This window comes from Rhineura floridana, chromosome 7 (assembly GCF_030035675.1).
Source record: "Rhineura floridana isolate rRhiFlo1 chromosome 7, rRhiFlo1.hap2, whole genome shotgun sequence".
NCBI classification, from domain to species: domain Eukaryota; kingdom Metazoa; phylum Chordata; class Lepidosauria; order Squamata; family Rhineuridae; genus Rhineura; species Rhineura floridana.
Genome location: NC_084486.1, coordinates 148,846,467 through 148,858,754, shown reverse-complemented (window position 1 = coordinate 148,858,754; position 12,288 = coordinate 148,846,467). Strand labels below are relative to the sequence as shown.

General features: G+C 43.5%; 1 protein-coding gene across 2 annotated transcripts in view; it reads right to left on the bottom strand.

The window, feature by feature from the left end:
* Nucleotides 1-5,151: 5,151 nt before the first annotated feature.
* The window catches only part of NMUR1 (neuromedin U receptor 1), a 48,367-nt gene continuing 41,230 nt past the window's right edge, over nt 5,152-12,288 (bottom strand). For both annotated transcript variants that reach the window (XM_061637547.1, XM_061637545.1), the window contains exon 3: nt 5,152-6,159. In XM_061637547.1, coding sequence (XP_061493531.1) covers nt 5,826-6,159 — 334 coding nt within the window. In that variant the 3' untranslated portion in view covers nt 5,152-5,825. The remainder of the gene's footprint in view (nt 6,160-12,288) is intronic.

Genomic DNA, 12,288 nt, shown 5'->3' with positions numbered 1-12,288 from the left:
CCTTAAAAGATGCAGGCTGCTCAGTTATGGGCAAATGTGGTTTCTTTCACATTGCTTCTGGAGAACCTGTTTACTGAGATTAGACAATACTGGCTATTTAATGAGCATTCATTCCGATTTGTTTGCAGAAAGGTTAGATGACATTGCATCAAAGCAAGTATTATCCCACTTTCCCAAGCATTACCCTGTCACTTCCCACTTATTGGAAAGATCTTTTGGGGAAGGTTTTTGTTGTGCAACAAAAACTGTGAAGTTAAAACTTACCTGAACGCAAACACAGTGCTCCAAACAAAGTTAAGGTACTGACATAACATGCATAATTATGGATAACAAAAAAATTAATATGTATGTACACAGTCAATATAAAATCCCTGTAGGTATTTTCATATAATAAAATGGCCACCAAGAAAAACAGTGCCCATACACAATAAAATACAAAATGTATAATATAATCAAGACAATATCAATGTGGAAATAATGGACAACTTGTAAACAATGGCCAATATGCATAAACGCATAAATCAATGCCCATATGTAATAAAATACAAAATGTATAATATAATCAAGACAATATCAATGTGGAAATAATGGACAACTTGTAAACAATGGCCAATATGCATAAACGCATAAATCAATGCCCATATGTAATAAAATGCAAAATGTATAACACAGCCAAACGTGTTTCGACAATTAGTCTTCTTCAGTGGCTTTCAAGATGAGTATACATTTTGTGTATTATGTTCTAAGATATGAACTGATACGTGGGCTGTTTATTAACTCAATTGTTCATTTCCTTCTGTCAGTCAGTTATAAAAAATATTGACAACTTTACCAGTTTATGTTTATTGGCCATTGATTATATTTTGTATTTTATTTTGTATGGGCACTGGTTTTCTTGTTGGCCATTTTTATTATTATATGAAAATATCTATAGGGATTTTATATTGACTGTTTGTTGTGCAACACCTTCCAATCAATTGCAGTTGCGCAACCTGGACTTGCTGGAAAATAGCGGTTTTACTGGAAAATAGCGATTGTCTAGAAGCCCATTTCCAACTAATTCTTCTGCGTGTATAGATCTAGTCTCAAGCATGCTTTCGGAAAAAAACCACAATTTGTATTTTCTTGAGATGAGGATGTTTGGTGGTTTTTTTAAAAAGTTTCCTTTCTTTTGTTTTAGGGTTTATAAAGAGAGAAAACATTACTAATATCTACCCTCAATGGTAATGAAGAAGCAAGAATCAATAATATCCCAGGAGAAGTATTTCACTCATATCCAGAATGGTGGGCCAAACTGCTGGTATTATTTTTATGTATTTAGATGAAACTGGAAAATTCCCCACTGACAGGGTAATAAGAATTGCAGCAAATCCATTATTTTTAAAGGAGGCAGACCAACCAGTTTAGGCTTCTCAAGGCAGTTACAAAGATAAAAGCCAAATATATTCTTTGAAACATTTGCCCGGAGGAAAAAATAATATCACTGTCAATGACCAAGCCGGCTTTAGAGAATGCTTTTTAATTTTACTGAATTGCTTAACTGTGAAATTGCTTTGCATCCAACTGTACTTTCCCCAAGTAAAGTATAATAGTTGCACAGTTTTATCTACTGGAAAGTAGTATCAGATTCAACTGGTAGAGACAGTGTGCTGTGACCACCCTAGTCACCTACAGCAAAGCATTTCAATTGGCCACACCTGGAAGCACAACAGGTTGATATGCCATTCAGTTGTGAAATATCTTTGAAGCTGAATTTTTTTAAAAAAGCATTCCAGCTGCTCTCACCAGGTTTCATAGTAAAAAGGGGTGGGGTTTGACTAGTGTCGTATGCCCCCATTTTCAGAATAGAGAGGTGGAGACGCACTAGAAGCAGCAGAACAGTGAGTGTGTCTCTAGTTTGATCCTTCATTGCCAGCGGTTGGACTAGATGACTTTTGCAGTCCCTTTTCAACTGTTACGATTTACTATATATTTTGGGAAATTGTTGGTTTATATGTTCACAATGCATTTGGACACCTCTTTAAAATATCGTAACCTGAGATCAAGCAGTTTTTGTCTACGTTTGGATACAGTTGGACACCATTTTGAATCAAGATGGGGCACCGAATGTTTTAAAACTACAGCTTTTAATTGCTGGTTTTGAAACTGTGGTTATTCTTTGGTTTCTTAAAATTCCTGAGCAACACTGGGAATGAGGCTGCTAGTTCTGTGATAAAGCAAGTCTTTATAATGTCAAATGCAACCTACCCACCGGAGTGTGGTGGGTGGCCTTGATAAATCTTTGGGTTTGGATGCCTGCTGGGGGCAGTAATGTGTCGGGAGAGCACTTGCCAAGCTAGAGTACTTGAGGACCCATGGAATTTGTACAGTTTAAACTTTAGGCTAAAAACAGTAGATTCACCATTTGTTTAACCATGGCTTAAATCCCACCAAGAGAGCCAATATTTGCGTGAGGGAGAAGTTCACATCTGGCTTCAAGATGTTCACCTGCATCTGCCACGAGGCACCCTACTGTTAGGATAAGCTCTGTTGAAGTGCTGCATTTGTCTCAGCAATAGAGCAGGGCTTTCCCATTGCTCCGGGGATAGGCAGGTGATGATGTCTGACAACAAAATTCCCACTGTGCCTTGAAAGCCCTAAATTCTTCAGACATAGCCTAAGTCCCGTTATCTGAGAGTAGCGTGTCAGGTATTCCAAACCAGGCAAAGTGGGCTTTTAGCTCTTGGATAATTGTTCGTGATCTGGTATCTGGCAAGAGTTCAAGCCAGTGTTTCAAAGTGGTTACAGTGTTGGACTAGGACCTGGGAGACCAGGATTCAAATTCCCACTTGGCCATGAAGCTCACTGGGTGATCTTGAGCCAATCACTGCCTCTCAGCCTAACCTACCTCACAGGGTTGTTGTGAGGATAAAATGGAGAGTGAGAGAAACATGTACACCACCTTGAGCTCCTTGGAGGAAAGGTGGGATAGAAATGCAATAAATAAATAAATCTGCATATTTACTACTGCCAGGATCCAATGAGACCCTCTAGATGTGTGCAACAGCTTGTGTGCATCCAGCACAGCAACTCAGCTTCTATGTCCTCCACCAGTTTTGCAAATCAAAAATATGAAGATGTCTCACCTCTGTGAATACACTTATATTTCAGGCCAGAAAATTGCTATTTATACCAATGCGTGTAAGAAAAACCACGCAGGGAGGGAGGGGGAAGTGTGGCAGGAGGTTGCTGAAAGAAAGCAGCAGGAGGGGGAAGGGTTGAGCACCACCTCCCCTTGCTGCTTCACTGCTGCAAAACTGCCATTGTGGAAGTTGTTTCACCTTAACTTGTATTATGTGTTGGCATCCAGCATGCAATTCCAGTTTTAGGCTGCAATGCAATACATGTCTACTCAGAAGGTAAGCTCCACTGGGTTCAAAGGGGCTTATTCCCAGGTAAGTGTGTACTGGATTGCAGCCTGAGGGAGGGGGGTGATATTGCAGAAACTCAATCAACTGCATGTGTGAGTGCAGTTAGCAATGGGGGGAGGGAAGCATAACTCCATTCTCCAAAAGAGGCAAAACAGGGCAAAAATGGGGACTTTTGAGTTGACACAGACAGGGGCCAGGGCACAGAGACAGTCCCTGGAAAACTGGGATGGTTGGAGCATAGCATCCTCCCCACCCACACACCATGACAGCCTAATATTAAGGAAGCCAGAACCAGCGCGAGAGAGACTTCACAGCGACAATACCTCGTTTGTGGAATTCCTTCCCAAAGAAGGATTCTCTAGTGCCAAGCTGGATATCTTTTCAGCAGCAAATATGTTTTTATTCTCTCAGAGGTTTTAATGTATTTTAATGCATGTTGTTCTTTATTATATTTTGATACGTATAATGCAAAAGAACGTAAGAGCCCTGCTGCATCAGAATAAAGGCCCATCTAGTCCAGCATCCTGCCTATGCAAAGTCCAGGAGCAAGACCTGAATGCAATAGCACTTTTCTCCACTTGTGATTCCCAGCAACTGGTATTTGGAAGCATACTGCCTCCGACAGGGGAGACAGAGCACAAGCATGGTGGCTAGTGGCCACTGATAACCTCATCCTCCATGAATTTGGCTAATCCTCTTTTAAAGCCATCCAAGTCGGTGCCCATCACTGCCTCTTGTGGGAGCAAATCCCACAGCTTAACTATGCGCTCCATGAAGGAGGACTTCCTTTTGTCTGTCCTGAGTCTTCCAACATTTTGCTTCACTAGATGTCCCCCAGTTCTAGCGCTCTGTGAGAGAGGGAGAAGAACGTCTCACAATCCACTTCCTCCAGGCCATGCATAATCTTATAGCCCTCTATCACATCCTCCCTTATTTTATTTATTTATTATTTTATTTATACCCTGCCCTTCCTCCCAGCAGGAGCCCAGGGCGGCAAACAGAAACGCTAAAAACACTTTAAAACATCATAAAAAGACCTTAAAATACATTAAAACAAAACAACATTAAAAACATTTTAAAAAACAAACTTTAAAAACATCTTTTTAAAAAAGGGTTAAAAATATTAAGACATATTAAAAGCAATTCTATCACAGGTCTCAACTTAAAAGGCTTGTTGAAAAAGGTCATCAATAGGTGCCAAAAAGATAGCAGAGATGGCGCCTGCCTGATATTTAAGGGGAGGGAATTCCACAGGGTAGGTGCTGCCACACTAAAGGTCCATTTCCTATGTTGTGTGGAAAGGACCTCCTGATAAGATGGTATCTGCAGGAAGCCCTCACCTGCAGAGTGCAGTGATCGACTGGGTATATAAGGGGTAAGACGGTCTTTCAGGTATCCTGGGCCCAAGCTGTATAGGGCGTTATAGGTATGATAAACTACCAGAGCAAGCAGTCTACAAAATGTGAATATTGTGCTCAGGTTTTTCTTGCAGGCTTCCCACTAGGTTGGCAACTGTGAGAACAGGATGCTCGTTTAGATGAGCTTGCGGCCTGATCCAGCCACCAGGCTCTTCTTACGTTTAACTGAACTTTTTTTTTAAACAAAGTAAAAAAACGTTTTGTTAAGCCACCTTGAACATCTTGATGGAAAGGCAGGGAACCAATGCCTAAATAAATATATAAATAAATAAACACACACTTATGTAGAGAACTCAAGCATTGATGAATTAAGCCAAAGGAGGTCAAGTTCAAGGATGTGCTTCAATATGTGGTACAAATTCAGGACCCAGTAGCCGCTGGCATCCCCAATAAGAAAACTGGTACAATTTGAGAGCCACACCAAGTGTGTGGGACTTGAAATATGAAGAGCCCTTCCCCTGAATTCGATCCCACGTGTTCCCACACTTCCTATTTTCACAGAACTTTCTAGAAACTCTCACCAAGTGCCTTGTCATTCATGAGTTTGAAAGCAGTATTAAGCTCGACCCTTTCTACAGCTGCCATTTTGAAGAAGGTACCAGAACTAGCCATTTGAAAAGTGCAAGAGAACTACGGAGTCCATGAACGAGGCTCCCTTTCACCTGCCCCCATTTTTATCTTACAATTACAGGCCAAGAAAGGCATCGATTTGTACCTCTTACAAAACATATGACCCTCAGTTCATAACACCGTTGGGCACTGGTGAGCTCCTGAGGGTAAAGCCTACACTGAGTGTCAGAGACAACCAGGAATGAATGCAGGCTCCACTGGTGCTTACAATGCATGATTTATACAATGCCGTCAATGTTCATGGTGACTTATAGCGTAAGCAAAAAGCTTATGCTCTCCTATGTGAGTCCAGCCAGCCGGTCAGAGGAAAGGGCCCTCACACTCCTCAACATTTTCCCTCTCGGGATCCATCTTGTACTCCTCCAAGTCAGACAGCGGCTGTCCGTTGCCCCCAGCGATGTGCTCGGAGACTGTGCTGCGCATGGTGACGCGGGTGCTGCTGGGCGAATGCTTGCGGGATCGCAGCTTCTGGAAGCGCCTGTGGCACATCACATCTTTGAACATCTCGCGGAAGCGCGTGGACATCAGGTTGTAGAGGATGGGGTTGGCGGCAGAGCTCAGGTAGAAGAAGACGCCTGAGATGACATGGACATACTGGAACATGTGCAGCATGTGGTCCGTCCATTGGGTGATGAAGCTCCAGACCAACCGGTCTGTGTGGAAAGGAGCCCAGCAGATCCCAAAGACAACCACCAGCACAACTGGGAGGTAAAGACAAGGAAAGGGCAGTTAGAAAGCTCCAAGCCCCCTTCCGATTTGCTTGATTGACTTGGCAGAGTTTGGAAGGAGATTCTGCCATCTTTTGTGGGGTGGCAGGGAGGCCATGCAAAAACAACTGACCTTTGTACACGTCATGGACAAAGTGGCTACAGAGAACATAAGAAAGAATGGGTTCAGAGGAGGGCAACAAAGATTATCAGGGGACTGGAAACAAAGCCCTATGAGGAGAGACTGAAAGAACTGGGCATGTTTAGCCTGGAGAAGACAAGACTGAGGGGAGATAGGATAGCACTCTTCAAGTACATGAAAGGTTGTCACATAGAGGAGGGCCGGGATCTCTTCTCGATCGTCCCAGAGTGCAGGACATGGAATAATGGGCTCAAGTTGCAGGAAGCCAGATTTCGACTGAACAACAGGAAAAACTTCTTAACTGTTAGAGCCATACAACAATGGAACCAATGACCTAGAGAGGTAGTGGGCTCTCTGACACTGGAGACGTTCAAGAAGCAGCTGGACAGCCATCTGTCAGGAATGCTTTGATTTGGATTCCTGCATTGAGCAGGGGGTTGGACTCGATGGCCTTATAGGGCCCTTCCAACTCTACTATTCTATGATTCTAACAGGCCCACTGGATCAGGCCAAAGGCCCATCTAGTCCAGCACTCTGTTCTCACATGGCCAACCAGATGCCCCTGGGAAATACACAAGATTATTCTTCCTTTTTCATGCTATTAGAACTTGGGACTCATCCAGTAAAATTGAGGGACAGAAGATTCAGGACAGGCAACACACAAATACTTTATGGCAGGGGTTGCCAATGTGGCACTGCTGTGGGCACACATGTATCTGCAGAGGACTTCCCCGGTGCCCAACAAGTCACCTTCCCCACCCCACCCACTGAAATCAAGTTTGAAAGAAGTGTTCTGTTGCATCCTAGGAAGTATTAAGAGATCCACACCACTGCAAGTGCTTGCACGGCATTCTCTAAAATGTTTAGGGACCCCTCGTCCACCTCATATGTTTAATAAGGTAAGTGCAACATCCCCATCTTAAGGTATTTCCACAAAATCATAGAATAGTATAGTTGGAAGGGGCCTGTAAGGCTATCAACTCCAACCCCCTGCTCAATGCAGGAATCCAACTTAAAGCATACCCAACAGGTGGCTTTTCCAGCTGCCTCTCGAAGGCCTCCAGTGTTGGAGAGCCCACCACCTCCCTAGGTTATTGGTTCCATTGTTGTACCACTCTTAACAGTTAGGAAGTTTTTTCTGATGTTCAGCCAAAATCTGCAACTTGATCTTCCGGCTTCCTGCAACTTCAGTCTTGCTTCATGTAACTTCAATCCATTATTCCATGTCCTGCACTCTGGGACGATCGAGAAGAGATCCTGGCCCTCCTCTGTGTGACAACCTGTCATGTTCTTGAAGAATGCTATCATATCTCCCCAGTCTTCTCTTCTCAAGGCTAAACATGCCCAGTTCTTTCAGTCTCTTCTCATAGGGCTTGGTTTCCAGTCCCCTGATCATCCTTGTTGCCCTTCTCTGAACCTGTTCCAGTTTGTCCCCCCCTAACCCCCAGCTGTTTGCTTTCCTCCACTTCCTTGAATTGCCGAAAATAAGCATAAAGATTCTGCATATCACTGGCTGTTCTGCTTCTTAAAAAAAAAAGTAAGAATCTATGAACTCCCAGAAGAAATGGAAGGATGAAGAAAGTGCAGGAGAATGACAGTTGGATGACATCGTTTAGATCCTGCCCCATAAAAAGGTGAGTGAGCAACTTGAGTAAACATCTAGTGTGGAAGCACCCACAACCACACAGCAGTGTGTCCAGAAACCAGGGTGGGGAATTCTTTTCAGCCCAAGGGCCCCATTCCCTTTGGGGCCATCTTCTGGTTGCCACATACCAGTGGCGACAGAGGTAAAAGTGCACAGAGCCACAAATGTAAATTTAATCGTTGGACAATGGGCTAGTTTCTATACACATTCACACACCCCTCTCTATCCGGGCAAGCAAGAACACAGCTTGGAAAAGTTACTTTTTTGAACTACAACTCCCATCAGCCCCAGCCAGCATGGCCACTGGGAGTTGTAGTTCAAAAAAAAGTAACTTTTCCAAGCTCTGAGCAAGAAGCATTATCAGAATTCCATGCAGGCAGAAGCACCCAAGGAAGGTGTGAAGGAGGACGAGTGAGGGATGTGGGCTGGGGTGTGTGGCTGGGCAGGGGGAGGTAGCCTGGGTAGAGTTACAAGGGCCAGAGAGAGAGGCCTGGAGAGCTGCAATTGGCTCCCAGGCCTGAGGTTCCCTGTCATTGGTCAAGAGCCTATGCTCTGGGGCTGTGCGTGAACAGACCCTGCTCATAAGCATAACTGAAGGAGTGATGAGGGAATAACACAAAGCTTCTGACCGGGAGTGCAAAATATAAAGTGGCTGAAGTGTTTTAAGGGGGAAAGTAAGTATTTTTCAAGAGACGTTGAGGTATTATTATTATTATCATTAACATTTAGTACCTGCCCTTCACTCGAAGATCCCAGGATGGGTTACAACAATTTTAAAATACAGCATTAAAAACAACCTAAAATCACAATATAGGGAGGGTTCTAAAAATACATGTCTCAGGTGTCAAAGGCCAATGTAAAGGGTGCGTCTTTTTATGTTGTTGTTATGTGCCTTCAAGTCGATTACGACTTATGGCGACCCTATGAATCAGCGACCTCCAATAGCCTCTGTTGTAAACCACCCTCTTCAGATCTTGTCAGTTCAGGTCTGTGGCTTTCTTGATGGCATCAAGCCATCTCTTGTTTGGCCTTCCTCTTTTTCTACTCCCTTCTGTTTTTCCCAGCATTATTGTCTTTTCTAGTGAATCGTGTCTTCTCATGTTGTGTCCAAAGTATGATAACCTCAGTTTCATCATTTTAGCTTCTAGTGACAGTTCTGGTTTAATTTGTTTTAACACTCAATTATTTGTCTTTTTCGCAGTTCATGGTATGTGCAAAGCTCTCCGGCACCACATTTCAAATGACTTGATTTTTCTCTTACCCGCTTTTTTCACTGTCCAACTTTCACATCCATATATAGACATAGAGAATACCATGGTCTGAATGATCCTGACTTTATTGTTCAGTGATTCATCTTTGCATTTGAGGACCTTTTCTAGTTCTCTCATAGCTGCCCTCCCCAGTCCTAGCTTTCTTCTGATTTCTTGACTATTGTCTCCATTTTGGTTAAGGACTGTGCTGAGGTATTGATGATCCTTGACAAGTTCAATGTCCTCATTGTCAACTTTAAAGTTACACAAATCTTCTCTGTTGTCATTACTTTACATTCATAGGGGTTTCATGGTAAGAGGTATTCAGAGGTGGTTTACCATTGCCTTCCTCTGAGTCTGGATGCACCTTAGTCTGGTGTCTCAGCTTTGACCATTCCGCCGTGGGTGACCCTGCTAGGAATCTGGCCTCTTGGTCTAGACTCCTGATGGCATTGCTCTCAGCTTCTTCAACACTCTCAAACCCCCTCACCACGTTAAGGTGTGCTGCATTTTTATCCTGCAATGTTCAGCCCACTACTGGCTAAACACACACATACACAAATTCAAATAGTGAAACGTATGGTAAAACATACTAAATGCAGACATAAGCTAGCCTTTGCCTTCCAGATTTCTTTGGATCCAAGATGCAACATGGCAGGTTCACCATGTTGGCTTGAATCTCATTTATGGAGTTGTCTGTTGTGTCTCTCCTATAGGCATAAAGACTTCAATGCTTTATATTGTCTACAAAAGCCTTTGCCAATCTCGTGCCCTCCACCTGTTGGCTCCTGCTGCTCTGGGAGACCCGCCCTTTTTTTCTTCCAATTGCTTAGCAACAGTGATCAGGTGTCCATGCATCCTGAGCAACAGCAGCACCTCTGTATCTGCCTAAAAAGCCTTAGAATGTTGTTTTGTTTATGTCTGCCACCCTGGTTCCTTCAGAAGGAAGGTCAGAAAATAATAACAACATTGTCTACACTGACTGGAGCAGCTCTCTAAGATTTCAGACTGGAGATATTCCCAGCCCTACCTGGAGTTGCTGGAAAATTAACCTGGAACTTTTTGCATGCAAAGCAGATGATCTACCACTGAACTACAGCCCTTCCGACTAAATTACGGCCCTTCCATGATGTGTCAGGATGCTGACCCTTGTAATGGGCCATCCAAGAAAATGGCTAAAAATATGCATAAAATATGCTGAAATTATTTACATTTGCTTATATTGCTTAGAATATGCTTAAGATTTACTGAAATAGCTTATAAAGTCTGCTTCATAAATAAGAGCCAAATAGTAAGAAAGAAGTAGTTTAAAACTGCCCCCCCTTCCTCTATCTCCTGACCAAAGCTGTAATTTTTACTATGAAAACAACAGGAACAGACATAGAGATAAGATGTCTAGGCAGACAGCTGACACTCAGCTGGCGTTTTTAGGAGTAAGCTCCTTATATGGTATGGTTAAAATTACCACATTCTACTAGTAGTTCCATGATCCTCCGTGGCGCAGAGTGGTAAGCGGCAGTAACATAGCCGAAGCTCTGCTCACGGCCGGAGTTCGATTCCAACGGAAGGAGAAAGTCGAATCTCCGGTAAAAGGGGTCGAGGTCCACTCAGCCTTCCATCCATCCGTGGTCGGTAAAATGAGTACCCGGCATATGCTGGGGGGTAAAGAAAGGCCGGGGAAGGAACTGGCAATCCCACCCCATATATACGGTCTGCCTAGTAAACTTCGCAAGACGTCACCCTAAGAGTCAGAAACGACTCACACTACAAGTGCGGGGACACCTTTACCTTTTTTACTAGTAGTTTACATTGAACATTCTCGCCATCTCTAAGAGAAGGCAGAAGGATCACTAGGGCTGCCTCTAGTAGAAAGCATAATTGATAAGGCCATGGGAACAAGTCTTCTCTACGATAAGAAAGAGTATAAAAGGCCAGGTTTTCCAGCAGTCATTACCCCATTGGCTCTGCTGGAGTGGGGGTGGGGGAGAATGCAGAAGAACCATCCATCTATGACATCTGATAGGTGATGTATCATGACATGTATTTCCATGTACTTTGTAACTTTGGCTCTGTAATATGACTTTAACTCAGTCCTTCATCTATTTTAACTTGTTTTAACTAAGATGTGCCTTCAGAGTCTTTTATTTTGATGTTAAATGGATATCCAGCAACTTCTTTCACGTTGATATATATTTCTACAGCTAAGGCCACCCAGAATGCATTTTATTAGTTGTAGCGTGCAAGATATGAATATTTTGTTGTTCACCGCCCAGAGAGCTATTGCTAGTCGGGCGGTATATAAGTTTAATAAATAATAATAATAATAATAATAATAATAATTTTTAAAAAAGCATATATTATAAAGTCTGTTTCGCTGTCTGAAGTCTGACTTCCAAATAGAAAATTTCTGGTACCTCCCAAGACTCAAGAATTCTTGAGTGGGGTCTCCTCTATCTTCCACCTGCACTAGACGACTGCTGTTGATAACCTGTGAGCTTAGGTGAACTAGCGCTCAACTTACAAGGACTCTATTTAGACACGGAGGAAGGGAGAAAGCAAGATCCAGTGCCTGCAAGGGAAGAGGACCATCACCGCCCAGGGAGGGAGAGCCATCTGCCTGCTTTGCTGCTGCTGCTTGGTCAACATCTCTGCTCTCTCCTTCTTGGGCTCCTGCTCTGTACGTGGGCACCTTGCAGGACCAGGCCCCAGGTGGCGTTTTACGTGGGAAGAACGGTCTTAGAGCTGGCGTTTGGGCGCACAGAATACGGGACTGTGTCTTCTGTGTGGGTTTGAAGTGGATGAATGGGTGTTATATGAGTGTATGTTGTGAGTGAATGTGTATTTTTATGTATATGAGTTTTTTGTATTTATAGTTTATCATGTGCCTCGGGAAGAGATTTTATCATCAAGAGGGGAGACCTGAGGGGGCCCCAATTGCCGTAGTGATGGGTAGAGGGAGGTATGGTGATATGAGACGGACGTGCCAGGTAAGGAGAACGCAGCCCAGACATGTAGTGGCTGTGCCGCGTTCTGGTCCTTCTCATACCCGCAGGGTTGTTGGTTGTCCTATCAGCCAACTCTCAGAT